General features: G+C 37.7%; 1 protein-coding gene and 1 long non-coding RNA gene across 4 annotated transcripts in view; both read right to left on the bottom strand.

Moving 5' to 3' along the window:
• Nucleotides 1-24,410, bottom strand: part of dlgap5 (discs, large homolog-associated protein 5) — a 35,457-nt gene that overhangs the window by 9,300 nt on the left and 1,747 nt on the right. The window contains exons 4-20 of one of the 3 annotated variants that reach the window (XM_081392503.1): nt 24,067-24,123; nt 23,597-23,630; nt 23,375-23,449; nt 22,816-22,896; nt 22,618-22,695; nt 22,430-22,458; nt 22,169-22,344; nt 21,828-22,067; nt 20,703-20,791; nt 19,613-19,773; nt 19,428-19,526; nt 19,100-19,337; nt 15,625-16,288; nt 15,463-15,520; nt 14,678-14,846; nt 14,532-14,569; nt 13,921-14,234 (exon numbers count right to left, since the gene is read on the bottom strand). In XM_081392503.1, the coding sequence (XP_081248629.1) occupies nt 14,130-14,234; nt 14,532-14,569; nt 14,678-14,846; nt 15,463-15,520; nt 15,625-16,288; nt 19,100-19,337; nt 19,428-19,526; nt 19,613-19,773; nt 20,703-20,791; nt 21,828-22,067; nt 22,169-22,344; nt 22,430-22,458; nt 22,618-22,695; nt 22,816-22,896; nt 23,375-23,449; nt 23,597-23,630; nt 24,067-24,123 (2,391 nt within the window). In that variant the 3' untranslated portion in view covers nt 13,921-14,129. Of the gene's footprint in view, nt 1-13,920; nt 14,235-14,531; nt 14,570-14,677; nt 14,847-15,462; nt 15,521-15,624; nt 16,289-19,099; nt 19,338-19,427; nt 19,527-19,612; nt 19,774-20,702; nt 20,792-21,827; nt 22,068-22,168; nt 22,345-22,429; nt 22,459-22,617; nt 22,696-22,815; nt 22,897-23,374; nt 23,450-23,596; nt 23,631-24,066; nt 24,124-24,410 lie in introns of those variants that run through there. The other 2 variants (XM_081392504.1, XM_081392505.1) reach the window with 2 other exon arrangements.
• Nucleotides 1,204-9,975, bottom strand: LOC308706700. The gene is made up of 3 exons (XR_014032075.1): nt 9,751-9,975; nt 3,338-3,418; nt 1,204-1,919 (listed from the first exon to the last, which is right to left on the bottom strand). It is a non-coding gene; the product is annotated as an uncharacterized lncRNA (long non-coding RNA).

The raw sequence follows: 24,410 nt of genomic DNA, 5'->3' as shown, positions 1-24,410 counted from the left end.
AAGCAGCGAGTACTGTTATTGAATTAAGGCTATCATTTCTCTGGACTTAGACTTAACCTTAAAGGGATAGTTCACTTTGAAATAAAATTTTGTTATGTTTTAGCTTACCTCAAGGGCATCCAAGATGTAGGTGTCTTTTTTGCTGCAGGGGTTTCAATTAGGATATTTTTAGGTCAAACCGTTCTTGTCTGTCAGCCATTTAATGCAGGTCTGTGGTCACCGTCTCAAAGAGCATGCACAGAGTCCAAATTAAAACAATTCCACATCGTCCAAATTAAACAATTCCCCATCGTAAGTACACATTGATGGCCTAAGACACGAAACGAGCGGTTTGTGTGAGAAAACGTACAGTATTTATATCGTTTTTACCTCTTATACACAGCCATGTCCAAGTGATCTGAGGGCGCGGGCGCATCCTGGTGTGTGACGTGTATGCAGACTGGTGCATAGATATATATACACTAGATGCACTAATTGTTTAATTTGGAAGATGGCGAATTGTTTTCATTTGGAAGGATAGACCTGCATTATATGACTGACAGACAAGAACGGTTTGACCTAAAAATATCAATTGAAACTACTGCGGAAAAAAAGACACCTACATCTTGGATGCCCTTGAGGTAAGCTAAAACATACCAAAATTTACTTTCAAAGTGAACTATCCCTTTAAGGGGTACTGAGATTTTTGATGAGGACAAACAGATTGCATTGAAAGTAACAAGCAGACTGTTAGTAATCAGTGTTTAGACAAGCAAGGGCTTTGACAGTCAAACATTGTGCAGAATTGAGAGACTATGCTCATTAAAGATGCGAGAACATGCAGCATGTCATGGGATGAGAACTTATTAATAGCTGGTGAATCACAATTAAAAAAAATAAATATACATTTGTGATCAGATACAGTCATATCCAATAATTCCACAGTGGACTCTCACACCTAAAGTAAAAACAAGGTCCAAAGTAAGACCGCGATTATGTGTTTGTCCCTATACATCTAGTTTGAAGTTAAAATAATGTGTTATTTACAAACTCAGAGGCACAACTATTGGTGGAGTCAGACATATGGATATTAAAAAAAAAAAAAAAAAAAAAAAAAAAAAAAAAAACACCACAAAGAACAACTTCGTCAGTTTAAAACAAGATTAGATAATTCAGGAAGTTCTGCTCAAAGAAAAAGGCTCAAAGAACGTCAAACTCTTGTTTAAAGTAGATTTATTTATTTTTAAAGGTGGAAGATGTTAACAAGAAGTTTAATTCCTTGAAAGAGGCAGAAGCAAGGGATTGGAAAGAGGAAGTCAGGCCTGTCGTCAGAAAAAGAGTGGCCAAAGTAAACCACATTATTAGCACCATCCTTTAATAATCTTGCATTTCAAATGTGAAGCGTGTAATTCTCATATCCCGTCCTTTTCTTCTACAGAAGCCTCCTGCCGTAGGAGGGAAGGCCGGAGCAGGTGGAGGTGCCAGCGCTGCAGTGAAGAGTCGACTGGCTGCTGTGAAGGCTGCCATGAGAGCCAAGCAGGCTGAACAGAAAGCTTCTGAGACGTCACACAACATCCAGGACGATGCAGATTCTGTTCCTGCGGCCCCTGCCGCCACACAGACTGTGGTGTTCCATGGAGGCTTCTTCCAGGTGGAAAGCCCAGTGAAACCATTACTTTGAACTTTACTTGTTTTTTTGTTACAAGCTCCACCTGTACCTCACATCCAACAAGAGATCAGTAATGCAGCAGAAAAAGTCCAGTAGACCAATCACGAGACTTTCCCATCCAGTCCGAGCATCTTGCGGTATATTCTTCGGAACCTCAGCTTGAGGAATGCATTCCAGAGTCTATGCTCAGTCCTTCCTCCCAAGAGGAACCACAAGAGGACATGGTCTCTGAAGCGAGTTTGCCACCTTCCAGGTGAAAAGCCTAATCAAACTAAGGAACGATATTATCTTCAGTTAGCTTGAGTTTAAAAAATAAAAAAAATCAAATTGGGATAGTATTAGCTTGTGAAATTGAAAATGGTGACAAGACTCAAGGTTTTTGTCTGGTTTTGTCATGCGACTCCATTACCCCTCATGTGATTTTTTTCCATGTGCTCCATACTTGTCCTTATTGGTTCATTGGTTTTGTTTACATGTGTCCCTTTTGTGATTAGTCCTTGTGTATTTCAGCCCTCACGTTTGCCAGGTTATTTTGTTGGGTATTCTGTAACATAGCTGATGTCGAGCAGATGAAGACAATGACGTAGCGAACCCAAGAGCAGATTATTTGTGAAAATTCAAGAACATGAAACAGACTATGAACAAAATCCAAAGTGAAAAATCATTAACGGGAATAAAACGTATTAACAAAGACCTGGCACATGAGACAACTTTAATACGTTTTATTCCCGTTAATGATTTTTCACTTTGGATTTTGTTCATAGTCTGTTTCATGTTCTTGGATTTTCACAAATAATCTGCACTTGGGTTCGCTACGTCATTGTCTTCATCTGCTCGACATCAGCTATGTTACAGAATACCCAACAAAATAACCAGGCAAACATGAGGGCTGAAATACACAAGGACTAGTAACAAAGAACACCTGTGAACAATGAACCCTATCAGGGCATGACACAAATACTAAGGAGCAAATAAAAAAAATAAAAAAAGAGGGGTAGGGAGTCACATGACAGTGGGAAAGCTTCAAAAAGGAATTCAAAACTAGACATGACAAGGCAACAAAAACAGTGTTCCTGTTTTGAACTTTTTAATTCAAAGAATCCAAAATAAAAGGTTTCACAATTTCCACAAAATATTAGGCAGTACAACTGTATTTAACAGTGATAAATGTTTTGAGCACCAAAACAGTATAGACCTTATTCAGAGCAGCGCCATTACAGGTATGAAAGTGAGGCTGTGAGGGATAGACTTGCCGTGTTTCCAATGGCATCCGCTGTAAAAAGTTGTATAAAGCTCCTAGATTACTTACAATTCTCCACAGCTTATATTGTCGGGAGTTTGTCAACTGAAACTTCTTGGAAAGATATTTTTCCAGTGTTTCATGAACAGAACAATCCAAAAACACATTAAATAACAGTAGGCTACAGCCCATTGAAGAGATGCATGTCTGTCCCTCACAGCCTCGCTTTCATTCCCAAATCAAAGATGACGCTGCTGTGAATAAGGTCTATATTACAATGATTCCTGAAGGACCATTCTGAAGATTTATACCAACCGATTTTTATTGTATTTTTGTATAAGCGCAGCCTGGGCGAACATGAGACTTTAAAAATTATTATGACGGTCAAACTTGAGCAAATATGAACATGTTAACATTGGCAACTATACTTTACTAGAACTACACTTTACCTGTAGCTGTTCTGGTTTTGATGGAAGTCAGAGCTTTGCAGTTGTTCTTGGTTGGAGCTCTGGTGGTCGACACGGCCTCAACTGTACAAACACAATAACAGCGTTTAATAACAGCATGAATGCATCACAGTTCACGTCAAGACAAACAGTATAGTGAAACCATTTCAGTTTGATCGATCAATGATTCACATTTGCTAATATGAAAACCAGAGAAGTTAAACAAGCAGGTTTCGTTGGAACAGTATATATATATGTCAACTACAGGCTGTAATAACAGAAGTAGCCTATACATAAATATTGAATTTTTTTTTTTTAAATACACATTTCAAATTTACATTTCAAACTGTGTCTACAGAAATCCAAAGGTAAAAGTTGCAGCACATACTTACTGCAGTTAGGCCTATATAGATTTATTTAAACAAAGGTAACATGCAAAAAAAAAAAAAAAAAAAGAAATGTGGGGTCTAAAATACGATATTAACCATTAGCGGTCTTTGTTTTGGCTGCTTGGTCTTGGGTAGCCATAATGCTTGACCTTGTTTTATACAGTCTGTGCTGGACGCATCCATTGAGAGCTTGATCTCCGGGCCCCGCAGGTTTGAGGGGGCCCCTGCTGGCCAAGCACATAAATCAGTTGATGACCGCTGTTACAGCAGCGCTTTTTGAACTTAATTACACTTAAACATTGTTTCCGTGACCAAATTTACAATTCTGCAAACATTGTTCGGTGATCAATGTTTATATGTGAATAAGTCTAAATTAAATCTGCTCATCATTTAAAGCAATCGCGTCTCGAATTAAACTGACGCTTCCAAACGTTCATTAAGAATCATAAATCGAGCAGTTATGGGTGAATAGACTTTTAGTGGAGGGACAGAAATCTCCCAGATTTCATTACAATAGGTCTCTTCACATTTGTGTCCCGAAAATGCACGAGTCATATGGGTTTGGAACGACATGAGGTTGAGCAGAGTAAAGTATGGCCTTTTCATCTTTGGGTGAACTAACACGAACCAAATCGGCGTGCGCGCTTTGGCGCTGCCGCTGAGTCTGAGACGGACCGCGGTATTGTTATACGACTGGGCAATTTTTTCCCCATCAAAACAACGTTTAATTTAGGTTTCATTTAAATACACGTAATACCAAAAAATAAATAAAAATAATCATTTATAAAACACACGTCTATGCAGGGGCGGAGTGGGACCAAAAAATCTACCGGGAAATTTCGTAGACCACCGGCCCTCGGTGGTAAAAAAAAAAAAAAAAAAAAAAAAACCTTTGCTAAAAAATATAGCAGTGAATGAGAGAATATTAAATAGATTTTTTTTGTTCCTCTATAGTTTTTTCACAACTTTCTAAAAGAGTAAAAAAATTGCGAGAGATGGATAACGGCAGTCAGAAGAACTCAGAAGAGAGAAATATAAGTCACTTTGTCATCACTCCCACAGACGCAGCATTAGAAACCCTCACAGCAGCATTAACTCGTTTTTTTTTTGTAATTTTATTAAAGTTAATATAATATAAAATAGTGTTAAATGTAAATACATATTTTTTTCAATTGAAAATATTAAAAAAAACTTTCCAGGATTTATGCGGATGATGACCGTTAAAACGTGTCATCATCACCCTGTTGAAAAGGGTCTATGGCATTTTCACGGTGACACGACACCTTGCTCGTTAGCTTCTGCTAGTGTTAACATAATCTGTATACACTTAACATAGCAGCAGCAGCCAAGGGAGGTTACTCGTTTTAAAACTAGGAAATCTGCCACTAGTAGCCTAGATAGTCACTCAATAGTAAACTTTTTATTTGTCTCATATTTACCACTGCTACTTTCAAATTACACAAGCTTTTGGCTGGCTGGCTGCATAGCTGGTGCTAATTCCCATCTGTGCCTAGCTTTAGCCGCTTTTCCACCGAAATTACCCGGAACAATTTGTCCCAGGAACTTTTTTCCCAGGAACCTTTTTTGCCCCAGACCGGTTGCTTTCTGCGTTTACACCGCGGTCTAAAGTACCGGGAAGGTAAACTGCGCGCAACTGCTCCTCCCAGTCTGCGACGGACAGTAATCAGTTTTGAGCGCCACATTTATAAGTTTGGAGGAGATTCAAACTGTGTTGCAGTTATTGGTTTACTAACGAGGTAATTAACATAACAAAATAGACGAGCACTGATACTAAAGCGTGTTCAGAAAGCTTGTATGCGTATAAAATTAAGACAAGGTACGTTGTGAGATGACTGGGAATAACGCGCAAAAATTTCCTTTTGCGTAAATACTCTTAAAAAAAGCCTGAACCCCGTCTATCAATCATAAATAGTGACAGTCTTGTAAATAGTTGTTTGTTACACCTCAATGCGCTATTTCAATCCTGTTATAGTAAATTTGTAACATGGTTTGCCTTGCAATAGATGACAATGTGTAAACATAATGACTTAATATTAAAAGCTGTGGCATAAAAGAGACGAGCACTGATAAAGCGTGTTCAGAGCTCGTAATGCTAACGTTAGATATAAAATTGTATGTTATCAGCTATTGCGGACATTGGCCGTGAGATGGCTGTGACGAACGCGCAGAAAGTTTCCTCTTCCACAAATACCCAAATAATAAAGCCTGAAACTCGTCGCCAGTCCCCCAGTTTTTTTTATTAAATTCCATATTTGCAGACAGACAACTTTACTGCATGAAGCCACTTTTTAAAAGGGAGGTTAAAAATAAAGAAAATGCTGCGTGGAGTCATCCAACCAAAATGCGGCGTGAACACAACCAATCAGCTTGTGCAGCGCACAAGTCCCACCCCTGAAAGTTCCTGAACTTTGAAAAAGTACTACCTCGTGAGCAGGGACTATCGGAGGGGGAAATATTTACCCGGAACTTCATTTAGACCCTGGTTCCTGCGGTGTAAACACATCGAGTACCAGCCCAAAGTTCCTAGTTCCTGGGGAAAGTTCCTGCGGTGGAAACGCGGCTTTAGGCAACATGTGCTTCAGTTTATTTCACCTGTAGTATCTTTGCTTGTTGATGCCCGGAACATGTCTGTTATTTTGGAGCATTTCACTGCCTCCTCCTCCATAATTTTTGAGTCTGACCTTCTCAGCGCCAGATTTTTTAACGCTTGTGCTGAGGGGTGCTAGATCATTGACGGGGGAGCTGCGCAGTTATACAAATAATAATTGAGCAAAACTTGGCCACTAAATATTTAATATTCAATTATTTTAATGATCACAATTAAAGTTTTAATTTTATTAAATTGAACAAGCGCAACATTCAGCATTCAATCAAATATTCTAAAAGATGTAGGCTATTAGTAGCTTATTAATAAGGTTATTTCAACATAATATTTCGTTATTTCAACATTTATGTGCGTGCAACAAGCAAGATGTGCATTTGTAAATCCGGTAACGCGTGCATTGATTTTTAGTAATAAATTAGTGTTTTCTGACAGTGTCGGGTGTCGGCTGCAAAGATGAAGTTGACGATCGCCATATATAGTGAACGCGCCTAGAGAAATGCATGATTACGTAATCAGAGAGTAGGCAAGCCTTTTTCTTTTCGTTTTGAATTATTTCGTTTAAAGTTATTTCAAGCTTTGTGTATTTGATGTGTTTCGCATGTCTGTGTGAGGCATACACTGAGTTTCGTTAAAGGGATAGTTCACTTTGAAATAATTTTTTGATATGTTTTAGCTTACCTCAAGGGCATCCAAGATGTAGGTGTCTTTGTTTCCGCAGTAGTTTCAATTTTGATATTTTTAGGTCAAACCGTTCTTGTCTGTCAGTCATAATGCAGGTCTGTGGTCACTGTCTCAAAACACAAGCACAGAGTCCAAATTAAAACAATTCCCCATCGTCCAAATGAAACAATTCCCCATCATAAGTACACATTGATGGCCTAAGACACGAAACGAGCGGTTTGTGTGAGAAAACGAACAGTATTTATATCGTTTTTAGCTCTTGAAAACAGCACACCGTCCAAATGATCTGACGGCGCGGGCAGTTATAGATGTATAGATGTCGCCTTGGCTATTGCAGTTCATTGGAACAAAACCGTAGCAAAGCGACATCTAGTGTATATATCTATGCGGGTATAGATGTATACACTAGATGTCGCCTTCACTACTGCAGTTCATTGGAACGAAACCGTAGCCAATGCGACATCTATGTATACATCTATAGCCGCCCGCGCCGTCAGACCATTTGGACGTGTGCTGTTTTCAAGAGCTAAAAACGATATAAATACTGTTCGTTTTCTCACACAAACCGCTCGTTTCGTGTCTTAGGCCATCAGTGTGTACTTATGATGGGGAATTGTTTCATTTGGACGATGGGGAATTGTTTTAATTTGGACTCTGTGCTTGTGTTTTGAGACCGTGACCATAGACCTGCATTATATGACTGACAGACAAGAACGGATTGACCTAAAAATATCAAAATTGAAACTACTGTGGAAAAAAAGACACCTACATCTTGGATGCCCTTGAGGTAAGCTAAAACATATCAAAAATTTATTTCAAAGTGAACTATCCCTTTAATTTAGTTCGGATGAGATGCGCTCAGTTAACGTGCAATGCAATTGACCGCGCGGGCGCCTCCATGATTAGGCTATATTGTCTGTTTGTTATATTTGCTTATTATTATTTAAAAAATGATTAAAATTAAGATACAATTTATACAAAACGAAATTCACTTTAATGAAAGGTTTTCTACAAAACAAAACTGAATGAAATGGTCAAAATCATGTCTGTCTGACCCTCTGTCTCTTGATAGGCATCATATCTTATTCGTGCTGTTCACTTTTCATAAATAAACATAAATGGAAAAGAAATGACATTATATATTTTAACAAATATGAAACTAAATGCGCTTATTTAATGGCTACAATAGGCCTACAGACTCTCTATTTGTGCAAATTGCTGCACATTCATTTAATTCTGAATTTTGCACAAGTTGAAAGGCGTTTGTTCAAATCAAGTTCACGGATAATTGTGCGTGCATTTATTAATCATTATGATACTAAAATCATAAAAATGCCATGTAGCCTACTAAAAATCAGATGAGCCCAGAATATGAACGCAACGTTTAATTACACGTTAAGCAATTTCCTCCCATAGAAAACCATTAGGCCTAAGAACGCTTAATGTAGGCTAGCTTAATGCAGATTAGAATGCCCCCTTATTATGTCGAAATAACGACTTATTATGTCGAAATAACGAGATATTATGTTGAAATAACGTCTTAATATCTCGAAATAACAAGATAAGTTTTCTTTTTTGCCTTTCCATCATTTAACTCACTCTTACGGACGTTAGACTTCCAAGACGTGACGAGGAAAAAGAGGTGTTCGGCGGCTTTTTACATCAAAGGCCGACCCGATTTTGGGAGGGGCCGCTCACTGACCCCCCTATGTTTTTGAAAATCCTATAGACATGGTTGGACCTGCCGAACGGGTTGAGCACTTTTATATACTGTGTTGAGCAGAGAGGCTGCACAGTTTGACCAGCGAGAAGCGGCCGCACATCAGGCCGCCAGACGGGTGTTGCTAAAATAACTCGCAATGTATAACTATTATCAGACCGGCCCTCCGCGGCCTCAAAACACTACCGGCCCACCGGGAAAAGTCCCGACTCTCCCGATTGCCACTCCGCCCCTGCGTCTATGGAAGCGGAATTTAGAACCAATTTGACTGTTTTATTCATGTTAGAAATAATAGGCTACATCGTATAGGCCAGAGGTGGGAGTAAGTCACATGTGCAAGTCACAAGCAAGTCTCAAGTCTTAACCTTCAAGTCTCAAGCAAGTCCAAGTCAATTTTGTGAAAAGCAAGTCAAGTCAAGTCGTTGAATTTGCGCGTTGTAAATCCGACAACTCTGATTCTCTGCGCTGAAGAGCAAACTAGGCAAAATAGGCTACAATCACTAACACATATTTGAGAATCGGAATATCAGATTTCACAATAAGATGACAGTTGTTCAAGCTAAAACCAAGAGGTTTATTTTCTCATAGCGAAATGAACGGTGTAATTTTGAATATTGAACAAAATTAAGATTGATGACTCCAAAACCAAGGTTTATATTTTAAAGTGTATGGGAGCAAGGGCCTACCAAAGTGTAGAACATTTTTGTTATGCAGTTTAAAGTAAAAAATGTTTCACTTTCTATTTCTATTCCATGTAGTGCAATTCAGCATAAAATGTGTAGGGGCCAGAGATCCTTACTTGGGGCCCCTAAAAAGGTAAACCCGCCCCTGGGTGAACATATACCTGGCAAGTATGGCAGGCACGTAGTACACAGGAAACTGGTGAAGCATGATAATAGTTACACAGGTGAGTAAAACATGTAGGAAAGAATAACACTGATAGAAACTCAATAAACAAGAAGACTTGGAAGGAGATCAACAGAGATAAGTTTAAACTCACTTGCAGGAGCAGTTTGAGCGATCAGAAAAAGAAAATTGAGTGAGTGTCCTTATGTAGCAGAGGTGCTGGCCGGGTGAGACAATGAGCAGGTGTGTGTGATTAATCAGGGGAGGGGGAGCACTGTGTGTGTGTGTGTGTGTGTGTGTGTGTGTGTGTGTGTGTGTGTGTGTGTGTGTGTGTGTGTGTGTGTGCGCGTAGGGAGGGGAGGGCCTGGAGAGTCCATGGCTGCGTTCGAAACCGCATACTTCCCTACTATTTAGTATGGGAAAAAGAGTAGGCGAGCGAAAAAGTATGTATGAATCCAAAAGAGTAGGCGAGAATTACCTGGGTGACGTACTAATTATCGCGAGATTCGGACTTAAGTGCGTTCGAATATGCCTACTTTCCTACTATATAGTAGGCGAAAACAGTACGTGAAGGAAGCAGTACGTTCGAAACATCAGTATTCATAAAAGAGTAGGCGAGAAGTTCCCGGATGGCTTACTCGCTTCCGCCCAGATTTTTGAGTGCTCAACGATGGATACTCTTCTATCCCAGGAGGCCACGCGAGAGGATACGTCATAAAAAAGAAGAAGAAGGATAGGTCATACTCGAACGTGACGGAAAGGATGACGGACGAGACTGTTTTCAAATGTGAGTATTACAAATCAAATGATCGCATGTGTTGAACTACTGTACAATAAACTGTTGAATTGTTGAAGATGTAAAGACGCTATATTTGTGATTTTGCTGTAAATCACATTTTATTATGTAGCTAACAGAGAAGCTCCAGTAAGGACACATACGTCTCCAAAGTGGATTTGCATACATTTTAAACCGTATACATCTTAAATACAATTACTAAATGTCTATTTAATATCTGGCAAGAAAATCTTCTATAAGAATTGCAGATTACTACGTCTAATATAGATATGAAATAGGCATCTCTGAGTGATGTATGTGTGCTATTATGTAGAACAAATCTATAAAGTAACTAAACATAAGTTATCTATTTTATTTGTCCATTAGTACTGTTGATAAATTAAGGAACATTTATGTAGGATAAAAAGTTAAAACAACCTCAACATGTAAATGTAGTGTTGAGCTCATAAATCACAGAGGTAATGTGAGTCTGGTCTGGATGTTACAGGGACAGATGAACAGATGTGTGTTTATCCGGTGGAGAGTGGCTCATGAAGCTGAATGCTACAATCAAAGGCTCTGTGACATTACAGAAATGAATACAACAACTATTTAAATATTAAGTTGTAGTTTATTTTAATTATTGTAGTTTCAAACAGAGCTATTACAGCACTTTTCTGATTCTTGATTTCTGTGCATTTGCTGCACAGCTTTTGTGGTGGAGCAGGACCTGCAAGGAAAGATGATGTGGCGGCATTTGTGGAAAAAAAGCTCTATTGCCTCAGATTGTGAAGCACAACACATCACGCAACAACCTCCGGCACGAAGGCACGGCTCACCTCTGGCGGTCAGCTGATTCATCAGAGCCGCAGAATGGGAACCGCTGTGTTGAGATGGCAGAAGGATGTGGTTCAGCGCCTGTAGCCTACATACTGGTACATGATTGACTGTAGTTTTAATAAAGCTTTGTTTCATGTGTTGACTTGTATATGCATTTGTTTATTGTGTGATGGTGACTTTGATTCATTCTTTTACTAATTTATTAATATTTCTCATTGTTGTCAGTAAATAAAATACAATTAATTAATGCTTTATTTATTGTTTGAATGAAAATGTAGATGTTCACTATATACACATCTAGAGTGTATTCATGCATAGCTATTTCAAATGACATACATTACATTTTGTTTGTTTTATTGAATTATATAATTTACAGTAAAAAGTAATATAATTAATTGATCAGCATTTATCGTTGTTATTATTGTATGTTTTGGGGCTGGAATAGCAATGCAATTCATTCTGGGGTAATATTAATTTTTAATAATGATACTTAAATTTTTCGAGTATAAAATCAACAGTTTTCTCCAAAGGTGAATCTCCCTTTGTGCAGACATTACAAACGCTGAGGAAAACCGTTCTAGGTAGGGCTGTCGAGTTACTGATGTTATGAGGTATATCATGTAGGCTATGTATGTATATATATATATATATATATCAATCATGGGTTTGCAAACATATTATGATATTTTATACACAGGAAAAAACCTATAAGGTTGAATATCAATATTTATTTTCTTAAATAATTAATTATATAATACATTTAAAAAAAAAAGCATTTTCTGTTATTTATAGGCCTGAGGGATGAAACGAGAGTTAAATTTAACAAGAAAAAGAGGAAAACAAAGCAGTAAGCCACTTTTGCTTATGGATGAAAATGTTTGGATATAAAATAAAGAAATTAACAACATATTCAAGAGATGACAATTTTGGGATTTCGTAATAAAAATAAATATCGTTAAGGATAAAACGGTGGGTCACATTAGTAGGGTTAAATATAAGAACTTAAATCAACCCTAAATGTACTCACAAAATAAATGGGCAGCAGTTTCTTCAAAAAGACCACAAAATGAGCAAGTTTAATCAATATCATGATATTTACAGACAGATTAATTAAGCGTGTCGTTCAAATCTTTTAAGTTGTTGCGCTTGTGATAACGCGTCGTAGGTCACATGATAACGTCAACATGGCAGATGTCCGGTTCTCATTCATACTCAACGAGATCTGGCTATAAAGTATCTACTCTTTTAGCGCTCGTTAAGTAAGTACTCATTGAAATTAAGTACCTACTCATTGAGTATGCGGTTTCGAACGCAGCCCATGACAACTTCTAGAGCAGGGATGGGCAACTGTGGTCCTGGAGGGCCACTGTCCTGCAGAGTTTAGCTCCAACCCTACTCAAACACACCTGAACAAGCTAATCGGCGTCTTAGGATTATTAGAAAACTACAGGCAGGTGAGTTTTATCAGGGTTGGAGCTAAACCCTGCAGGACAGTGGCCCTCCAGGACTGAAGTTGCCCATCCCTGTAGAGCAGGGATGTCCAAAGTACATAAAAATGCCTGGACATACATGCCTGGAAGTTTCTAGAGACACTGATTAGCTGGTTCAGGTGTGTTTAATTGAGGTTGGAGCTAAACTTTGCAGGACAATGGCCCTCCAGGAGCAGGATTGGACACCCCTGTTCTAGAGTCTAGACTCTAGACGCAAATTGGGAATATGAAAAAGTCAAAATCTGCAGGAATGAGGCATTTATGCATTTTCAGGCTTGACAGAGTTATTACTACGGGTAACATATAATTTGTAATTGATTATTAAAAGAGAAAAGCAAATAATTGAAGGTTGTTAAATTAAAAATGTGTTTTTTATATTTGTCATATAGTTCAAAAGTGCAGCTGATAATTTAAAACGTGATTATGCAAGTGCTGGAGAAAAAAATGTGTGAAGAAGGCTACTTGAAAGTCCTTAATTCTTATAACAGTGGTCTATAACTGTCTAATTTGCTGGGTTATGATCAAAGCTATGTGATTCATCACCTCACACACTTGTCGTCACGTCGAGGGAGCAAGATTTTATGATGTCATCCGAGTTCGCCAAATCGACATACCATGGCTTAATCCGAAATCACCCCCTACCCTCAAAGAGAGCCATTTAGGGACAGCCATTTAGTTGGTGTTCAAGACCATAGTGAACGTTATTGAGTGCACTCATTCAGTGTAGCCTACAACCGATTTACGCTCAACGCCTGTTTGAATTTGCTCATTCGTATTTATTCACTTTTTCAAGTGAACAGTAAGTAGCCTATTAATGGAGTAACGTAGGGAATAGTGAATGAGGGTTTAGGGTGCGATTTCAGATTCAGCCCTTGGTTTTTGGTGCATTGACGGCAGGATATTGCAAAAAAAAAAAAAAAAAAAAAAACCAATACACAATTTATGCGCCCAATTGAGGACGATGGAAACACATTTACAGAATAAATTACGTGCAAAAAAAAGTGAATAAAGAACAGAATTTCTCTTTCAGATGCTGACAAGGTATTTTAAAATAGTATTTTTTTTAAGCCCATGTTTTATTAGAAAGAGGTTCCAAACAATAATGTTAATCACTCGCCCACTTCTATGACCCCTATGATCTGTCTCATTTCAAAACAGTCAGTCACCAGCGGGAATAAGAAAAAAGTAAATTGGAAGAATGGAAGTGCATTGTTTTTTTTCTAATGATTTTATTAATGTGCACAACAATTTTGACATTTGAAAGCCTTAATATTTTCTGAGATCAAAACTGCATAGAAAAAGTATTGCTGTATATAAATACACTCATTATAAAGTACAAAAAGTGAGTAGCAAATAGATGAACAAGTATCAAAAGGAATCTAATTTAATAAAGCAAAAAAATTAAACATTCAAAGAGTGGATGTGCTTTTATTTGTTTGTGGGAGGAGTGAACATGATCAGGTCACGTTCACACATTGATGGTCTCACTCTCTCCTTCTGCTCTGGGGTGAACAGCAACAGATTGTCTGACATCTGAAACACAAGGTTATGGACAAATTAAATTAAAATGCTGACAACTCTCAGAAAGTGTGATAGAGTAGTGGTTCCCCCAGTCATGGAAAACAAATCAAAAAAATTATAAAAATCTTTAGGATTAAAGATTTTATTAATACAAATTAAGTCAAACATTTCTGTAGTAATTGTTTTACTAGTTGCAAATCTATAAAATATTTTATTGGATCAAAAATCCAAATTGTGTGAATTTCCATGACTGGAAAACAGTGGGAACCCTATTGAAAGATAGTTAATAAAGGAAAGATGTAAATCCACCTGACTGGTCCCGGGTGTGAACACCATTCTGGGAAGAACTGAGACAGGAGTGCAAGAGAGAGAAGTGAGTGCCCACGTGCCCCCCAACAAACCATATAATGTGAGCATTAATAACATTATGATGTGATATGAGGGACATAAACTACCTGTAGGTGTTGCCAAGACATCAAGACGACGCTCCTCTGCCGGAGTCACAGGACTCTCCATCTCAGCATCCTCCACCCCAAGGGAAAACCTCTCTGCTGCAAGACCCGGAGACATGCTGTCTCTCACTGTTGGCTGCAGGTAACGCTCAAAGTCCAAACCAGTAGCATTCTGGGAAAAATAGATCAGAAAATGATCCATAAACTCTCAAGTAAAAGAAAAAAAGCTCTCCTGACTAATAGTAGGATTTAGAGGCTAGAGGTGAAGACATAGTTTGGAGGATGGATTTTTTTTTTGCACTCTGTCATTAATAACCTTTTTATTTTTGGCAAGTTACATTAACAGCTATATAGTGTAACTTTATTGTTGGCCGATAGTGTTAAGCTGACAAAATTATATAATGTTACAGCCAAAGCCAATAACCAATAAATAGCCGATATTAAAATTCTATACTATTTTGTCTAAATAAATTAAAAATAACTATAATTTTGTGATGCCTAAATTCATTTGTAGCATTTAAAATGATTATGTTCAGTTTTTAAAGTGTACAGTATGAAAAAAGGGATATTCATTTTGAAATTTGCTAAAAGGATACATTTAACAGTGTTATTAAATTTGTATTAATTATTTATATATTATTATTATTAATGACAGCAAAAGGTAATCAATATAAAAAGAGGAGGCTTGAACAATTAAATATCTAATATAAATGGATACCAATTATATATACATATACACACACACACCAATATTGTGCATTTCTAGTTGGATTTAGTAGATAAATCACCTCAGCATCTTGAACTCCAGTCATTTCAACATCTGTGTGAAGCTCTCTGGTAGGGGAGCTGTATAAACAGTGGAAAGAGTATAAAAGATTATGAATTATGCCATATTTAGTGGCTCATATGTAACAAATTAGATGGCCTAATATTAACAAAGCACAGCATACCTATTACAGGGCAAAGTGACCTCATTACTGAGAGCTGCAGAAATGCTGAGATCTTTGGTTGGTGTGGAGGGCATCAGGACAGGGGAAGCAGGTGTGTCTGCTTCTACTGCTTCTGAGGAAGAGGTGCGAGATGAGCACTGGGCAAGATTATCTATACCAGCATCTGCTCCAGTTGGGGTAGGAAAACTCGCTTCAGAGACCATGTCCTCTTGTGGTTCCTCTTGGGAGGAAGGACTGAGCATAGACTCCGGAATGCATTCCTCAAGCTGAGGTTCCGAAGAATCTGCGAGATGCTCGGACTGGATGGGAAAGTCTCGTGATTGGTCTACTGGACTTTTTTCTGCCGCATTACTGATCTCTGGTTGGATGTGTGAGGTACAGATGGAGCTTAATTCATGAGGTTGGCTGTTAGAGCAGGGCTCTGTGTCTGGCGAAACATGTGTGGTTTGGTTGTGGTCAGGGCTGATCTGAGGAGCTCTGGGAGACTGTGGAGGCGTGGAAACAGGCAATACATCGAGGTGGTTTCGAGGAGGTGTGGCCAACACGCAGGGTAGAGCGGAGGCACGAGAGACTGCATTAGATCTGCTCTGCTTGCCTGGAGTGCTGAACTTAGAAGCACAGGGGGAAGAAACTGTACTGATTCGACAAGATCGTCTGACAGCACCTGAAAAGAAGAAAATGATACAGATTTTAAAAAAAAAAAGTGTAGTTAACCCCCTGAGGTCGACGGTATCGCCGGCGATACCAGCTCGCTTTTTTTTTATCAGTGTAAAAGAAACTCATGAATACTCTGTTGACTTTGATTTTCCATAGGAGTTCTATACATCAATCGATTCTGTTAAATGTGTATTATTTTTGTGTATACTCACAATAAAAACATAGTGTTGTGCTTTTCGACAAATAAAGAAAAATAAACACGAAGCGAGTTCTGCCTTCTCTCTGTCCGTGTAGTCCATTCTGAAACGCGTCCGAAAATGAACCATAACTCAGTGAATACTTCTCACACATACACGTGATATATGTCTTTATGCAGCTTGAAATCTCTTCTTTTAAATGAAGTAATTTATATAAAAAACAAATATTCTCATCTTGTGAAATCTGTATTAAAAGAGAGCGATTCCAGTCGACCTAATTAGAGCTAATTCAAATGTAATGTGACTCCGCCCACGGAGAGCGCGCGCTATTCAAACGCAAATGGCTGAGGTAATCCGCGCAATCCTGTGAACGCCCCCATCAGCTCGAGAAAACCAAAACACAAGTTTATTCAGAACATTACTTGCTTACACCGTCTTGCAGCGCTGTGAGGAATAATGAGGAATACGAGGAATACGAGCTGAGGAATACTAGTAAGTTTTTCCTTCTCGGGTTTCTGTTTATTGACGAATGAACGGCATGCGCTCTGTTTTTTCTCCATTATGGACGCGAGCTCTAAAAAAAAACACTAAAAGACTTTCAAACTTTCACAGAGACCTCAAAACAAAAAGTACAAATCCTTTCTTTAAAACGAATTTCGTTTTATATCAATTGTATCTTAATTTTAATAATTTTTTCATTAACAACTTTCCTGGATTTAAAGTAAATAAGCCTATCGTCAACGAATAATGATGTTTTAGCAAACTGTATTGCTATACTGAGATGAGTAAAAATCGACTGAAATATGTTGAAATAAAATGTTGGCTATTTGTATAAGCAACGTAAACTGCAAATTAACATTTATATGCCCTAATATTTCATGAAAACAACTTTACAGTCAGGCGAAATATGAAAGACAACATTTTGTTTAGTAGATTTGGGTACAGTTTTTACTGTAGAATATACTGCCTCGTCAAATAAGCTTTTGTTTAGCAATTTCTATATATAAAATAGCCTAATATTTTTGTCAAAAATAAAGTCATCAACTAAGATGTTAGCTGTTCCAATGTTGGCTATTTTCAAAGTAATGAATACATAGATAAAATGTAGGCCTATAATCTTTCTCTTTTTTTACAAAGAAAGAGTACACTTGAAATATTGTTGAAATTGTAATTATTGTTTTTTATTACCTTTTTAATAAAATAGCACAACATATGTACAAGATAGATGTAAGCAAAATCTTAAATGGTCAATATAAGTCTTCTTCTAAATATCTTTTGTCCAAGCATTGTGGCTCAGCCAGTTTCACACCTGTGTGAATGGCTCATCATTATACAGAGTCATTATGCAGAGTGGGTGGTAATTCAGGTGAAAACCACTCCTCGTTCACGCCTCCTCGCATATTGGCTTTCCAAGCAAAACCTGTTTTACATCAATTTAAATCAATGTATGGTTTTATTTGAACGATAAAGCAAGACTATTTTCACATAATTTTGAAGAAAAAACTATAGGCGACGACATCCATTGGTCAAAAGTCTTATTGACACATATTTACTATGTGTTTTGTGGCCTTATTTCAGAAATTTTAGTTTTTAGTTTTTTCAATATCCACGCATAAACATTATTCTCTCAAAAATTAAAACATGTACATACACGTGGCTCACATATTATGGTAGCCCTGTTTGTGCTTTATAGAGTGAATTTACACCTTTGCCATTAATATGTTTATAAGCAACTGAAAAAAGCACAAATGTCAGGGCATGTCAGAACATCTCAAGGGCCCAGAAAACCGCTCAGACTCCAGAGGGTTAAAAGAAACTCAAAAAGAACAATTTCTAGACTAAGGAATATATTTTTTCTCCCTTTGAATATTATTTAAATTATAAAAAGAAATATACACAAAAGAAATATTAGTATTGTACTATAAAACAATTATAATTGTTATTTTTATTTTACAGAACAGTAAAATTACAATACTAATATTTATTGCCTTCGTAACTGCTTTATTTATATAGCACTTTATGCAGTACAGATTGTTCCAAAGCAGCTTTACAGTGATAAACAGGAAAATGATTCAATGACAAACAGAATTCAATTCTGCTATAAAGCAGCTCTAAAAAGACAACAGTGTCATTATTCAGCTGAGGCCAGTTTAGTGGGAGTTTCTATTCTGGTGGGAATTTAGGGTGTTTAAGCCAGACCTTCTCAGCCTTTGGGGAGGAAGGGGGTCAGTGTGTTAAGATGAGGTTGCGTTTGTGCTGTTTAAAGCAAATTTACTTTGTTCTTTGTTAGAAAAAGTGTGTGCTGAGTAAAGCGTTTGTAAATATTATTATTTTTTTCTTCATTCGTATGCACAGACTTGTAATTTACACCCAAATTTTTGATATTTGATTAATAAAATTCACTCTCTTTGGATTATCCTGGTTTAAGCCTAAACCTTCCTATCACCTCCCTTGGTCCCTAACGGCATACGTTACGACAGTTATGATATCAAATTTTTTGATACCATTGAAATTTCATAATTCTTGTCACTTTTCAATATCACAAAAAAATGATAATATCAAAAAAAAAAAAAAAAAAAAAAAACTCATGCTTGCTAAAGACAAGTAAAGTTCAGTCTTACCTAATGGTTTCACTGGGCTTTCCACCTGGAAGAAGCCTCCATGGAACACCACAGTCTGTGTGGCGGCAGGGGCCGCAGGAACAGAATCTGCATCGTCCTGGATGTTGTTTGACGTCTCAGAAGCTTTCTGTTCAGCCTGCTTGGCTCTCATGGCAGCCTTCACAGCAGCCAGTCGACTCTTCACTGCAGCGCTGGCACCTCCACCTGCTCCGGCCTTCCCTCCTACGGCAGGAGGCTTCTGTAGCAGAAAAGGACGGGATATGAGAATTACACGCTTCACATTTGAAATGCAAGATTATTAAAGGATGGTGCTAATAATGTGGTTTACTTTGGCCACTCTTTTTCTGACGACAGGCCTGACTTCCTCTTTCCAATCCCTTGCTTCTGCCTCTTTCAAGGAATTAAACTTCTTATTAACATCTTCCACCTTTAAAAAACAAAAAAACAAAAACAACAACATTAAACAAGGGTTGGACGTCATTTGAGCATTTTTAAAAGGGAACATCAACCCACCTGAAAGTACACCATGTCCCAGAAGCCCTGCAAGTCAGTGCAGGTTGTTATTTTCTCTCCGCGCCCCAATTCGCAGTCATCCACCAGCCCACTGAACTGGCCAAAGCGCTCTTTCATCAACAGTCTGGCCTGGCCCACAGCCGTGCGCATCCGGTCTTGCACTACACGGACAGGGAGAAATATACTTACTTCATATAAATGTATAGTTGTCTGGAGGAAACATTGTATCTCTGTATTTTTTTTTTTTTTTTTTTTTTTTTTTTTTTACCAAATCATTACTATTGGTCACCCTTTATGTCTGTCTGTGGGTTTTGCAAATATTGACATTAGAATTGAGCTTGTGACTATATCTTGTATCTGCATTAGATAATCAAACTGTCATTAAAACCTCATAACTCCACATGCCTCTATAGTGAATGAAGTGGAGTACACATTTGGACTGTATGCTTGTTTGCAATGCAAGGGTAAGTAAAGAACTGTTTTTTTGAACAAGTACAGTGTTTTCTTTACTCAAGAATCACAACATTTATAAAGGCAAATGTCTTGTGTATTCGAAGACCAGAGAAGAGGGTCTCAGTCTAGCATTTGTTGTTGAGTCATAGCCAATACTGTCTTAAATAGCCTCTGCATAGCACTTCATCTTTAACATCGGATTTTGGTCAAATGACAAAAAACTGAGTGCCCACATAGCTACAGTAAAGTCGATGAAAACGTAATATGATGCACTGCGGCCGTTCTAATGACTGACAACGTATGTTTAACAGGCGCTGGTCAAAAACCTTGTGACTACATTTGAGATTGATTTTGGTAAAATGTTAATAATATAATGGTATATGCAAGTGTCTGAACACATAAAAAGCCACATCAGCTTTGACAACAGCATTTAATTATTTTATAGTGGGTTTTTTTTCCTGAAAAGCAGCATTTTTGGAGATACGAGGTTTCCATCCAACAGAGACGATGATAAACATCAAATATGTTCTACTTAGTTTTTTTAATTGTGTCATTTTAACTAGAAAAAATAATCCTTGCATCGAACCTAGTTAGGATACTGTGTTAGACTTTGTTATTTAATTCAAAGTTGTCTTACTCTCCTCCGGGATAGATGTATCATCAAATCTTGACTCCCACAGCTTAGAAAGTCCAGTCAAATGCTCAGTCTCACTGGCCATCACTGACCTATTGAAACAGAGAAACAACATACACTTAATATTTAGCATTAAATATTTTGAATATTCCGATCCCAATCTGACTTCTGACCCGTACTGCTGCCTGAAACATAATCATACACTGTTCATTCATTGGCCAGAGGAGAACTGGCCCCCCGATTGAGCCTGGTTTCTCCATTCAGTCACCTGATGGAGTTTGGGTTCCTGGCCACTGTCGCATCTGGCTTGCTAAATTGGGGACACTTATTATTCTTAATATTTGATCTGCCTGCTTTGACAACATTGTATGAGAACTGAACAGGACAATGACATTACTGTTTTCTCTAGAGCTGCTGTATCAATAATTTAACTAAGGGTAAGTTTACACGACAACGATGTGTTAAATGTTAAGTTTAAGACATTAAAAGTGTGTTTATGCACATGTATTTATGCACCTCTGTGCTGTATATTGTTTAAGATCGCACGTGACTGTTTACTGAAAGGAAAAAGGTTTTACTGTTATAAAAAACTGCTTTGTGAGCATTAGTGGAACTGAAGGTTTTAGAATAAACAAGTGATCGTTGTCATGCGGTGAATCCGGCCAATCGTGGAAAAGTTGTCGTCATCAGAGCTTGTGCAGCCTTTCTAGAGAAGCTGCGCAGAATGAATCATGGTACTGCCCTCGAATCGCACTGATGGCACTTTGATGCCATCAGTCACATGGCATCAGCGCGGTCTCAAGTCGGATACAATTTTTAACTGGCATTAGCATTCTAAACGCGTAATAAGCATGTGCATGCCGTCACCGTTTTCACAGATTCACGTTTTTGAAGGCAGATGATAATGGTATCATTTTCAAAACGTTGTGTAAATTAACAGGCAGAACGGAAAACAAGTTTTATGTTTTCAGTTGAACACAGTGTCATGTAAACGCCACCTAAAATTAATTAGTTACAGAAATGGTTCCATGGTTGCAGAAAGCGGTGTATAAATGGAGACTAATGCATAACTAAAACACTACAACATACCAACGAGTCAGTTCTAATAATGACAGAGATCTGCCTCACCTGAAATAGGCAACATCATGCTGAGGCTCCAAGGGGGCCAAAGGAACGGATGGAGCTGCAGAGGTGGACGACTGAGGGGAGGATGGGACAGGAGGGGGAGAGGACACTGAGGGAGGGGTGGTGGGAAGATCTGGTGAAAGGGTTGACAGAGAAGGTGGAGAGGATGAGAATGAAGTAGTAAGGTGAACAGGTTTTGGGGGAGAGGGGAAGGTGGGCTCCTTGCTGGCTTCAGACAGAGAGCTATAAAAGAGAAATATGATACTATTATTTCAGACCAGCTTATATGATAAAGATTAGAGGTATCACACATTCTGTTTATTAGAATCAAATTCAAAAGGTACCTCGGTGAGAGGAAGGCACTGGCGGATTGTGGAGAGAGGGGCGCAGGCTCGAAGGAACTCAGACCAACAGGAGGCTGGAACACGAATCCCTGAGGAGCAAATGAGGGGGGAGCAGCTTTGGGTTCCTCTTCCTCAGGAACCAGAGAATTAACTGCAGTGTCCTTTTTCTCAGCAGGCTAAAAATATCCAAGCATAAAATATAATTCCCAATTTTCTGAAAAATTTTAAAACCAAAAAGATAGATATGACAGATCAACTCACCTTATTTTCAATAGCTGTCTTTGTGTTGCCTGTGTAAGATTATGAGATCTACTGATTAATGACACCTATACAAACATACTGTAGTTCTGGACTGATGCAACATTACTTCCATCTGAGCAACGTGGCAGTATAAAACAATATATAATATCAGAAAACATGCCAGTAGAAAATAACTGTAGGCTCATTACCCTGTATGGCTTTCTCTCTGCCAGAAGAGGGCGCTGCAGGACATTTAACGGTTGATCTCGTTTTCGTAGCCCTTGAATCTAAAAATCACACAAAGTGGCTTAAATTACACACATGTAACACAACTAGAGCATAATAAAGGTCACAGAAACTAAGCTTTTGGAAAAGCCCAAGATTTAAAATGTTAAAATAAAACTCACCAGCAGCAACTGGTTTAACCACAGCTACCGGTGTTGTTTTAGCAGCTAATCGTGTGGTTGGAGCTCTCACAGATGGTTCGACTGTAAAATAGATGATAATTGTCTGCATCTGCTTTTTTTATTTGAAAGAATTTACTTTTATTCAGCAATGACACATTTAATTGATAAAAACAGACATTAAAGACTATAATGTGACAAAACAACAAAAAATTCTGTTTATATCAACGAATTTCCACAAATATATTAAGCAGCAAAACTGTTTTTTGTGCACCAAAACAGCATATTAGAATTTCTGAAGGATCTATCTGAAGATTTATTTTTTTACATTTTTAAAATAAAAAAATATTTTTGATTGTAATAACATTTCAAAATATAACTGTTTTTATTGTATTTCTGTATAAACAGCCTAGGTGAGGATGAGACTTTAAAATTATTCTTTTCATCTTATCTTTTTGACCCTCAAACCTTTGAGCAGTGGTGTACATATGAAAATGTTAACATACGATATCCTCCACTTGCGTCTTTTGCAGGGTTCCTAACTTTAAGTGAGTGGTTTTACCTGTAGCTGCTCTGGTTTTGATGGAGGTTTTGCAGTTGTTCTTGGCTGGAGCTCTGGTGGTCGATACGGTCTCAACTGTACAAACACAATAACAGTGTTTAATAACAGCATGAAGGCGTCACAGTTTGCTTCAAGACAAACAGTAATGAAACCATGTGATCAAATAGAATGATTTGCATTTGGTAATATAAAAACTAGAGAAATTGAACAAGCAGGACAAACCTTTCTTTGGAACAGTATGTCTTTCAACTGCAGGCTGTAATAACAACAACAGAAGTAGATAATATAAAACAAAAATGACGTGATTTCAAACTGTGACTACGGAAATCCAAAGGTAAAAGTTGCACCACGTACTCACTTAGGCAAGAGAACATAAAACTACCATTTAAAAATGTGAGGTTGGTATGTTTTTGAAAGAAGTCTCTTATGCTTACCATGGCTGCAATTATTTCATCAAAAATACAGTAAAAACAGTAATATTGTGAAATATTACAATTTAAAACAAGGGTATTCTATTTTAATGCATTTAAAATATAATTAATTCTTGTAATTTTAAGCAATTTTTCAGCAACCATTACTCCAGTCTTTAGTTTGCAGCAAGACTATATGTTTGTTTACCAATGACAGGGGAAATTTGTTTGAAAACTCACATTATTTTTGTCATTTCATTTTGTGATTACATGCTTGCATACCTTTTGATTCTGCATCATTGAGCGGGTCACTCGTGTGGACTGGTTAGTTTCTGCGATCTGTCATGAATCATGATGGGAAATGAGTTGGGAAATGAATGGTGCGTTCAAGTCCTTATATTTATGAGTTGAGAATTCATGTTTATGGCGTCTTGTTTGTTCAAATCACTTTTGTCAGAGCAAGATGGTGGTGTACCTTCTCTTAATCAACTACACAAAAATACAGCAAGGCTTTTAAACTTTACTTCTAAAAAATGAAGAACAAAGAATGCATCAGGTGTGTAATTTTAATGTTATTTATTATTATTTTATAACGTTATTTTTTATGAAGCCACTGTGAACTATCA

Source organism: Scardinius erythrophthalmus (genome assembly GCF_964197995.2).
Source record: "Scardinius erythrophthalmus genome assembly, chromosome: 18".
Classification (NCBI taxonomy): Eukaryota; Metazoa; Chordata; class Actinopteri; order Cypriniformes; family Leuciscidae; genus Scardinius; species Scardinius erythrophthalmus.
Note: the sequence above shows the minus strand (reverse complement) of the source record. Positions and strands in the feature narration are given on the sequence as shown.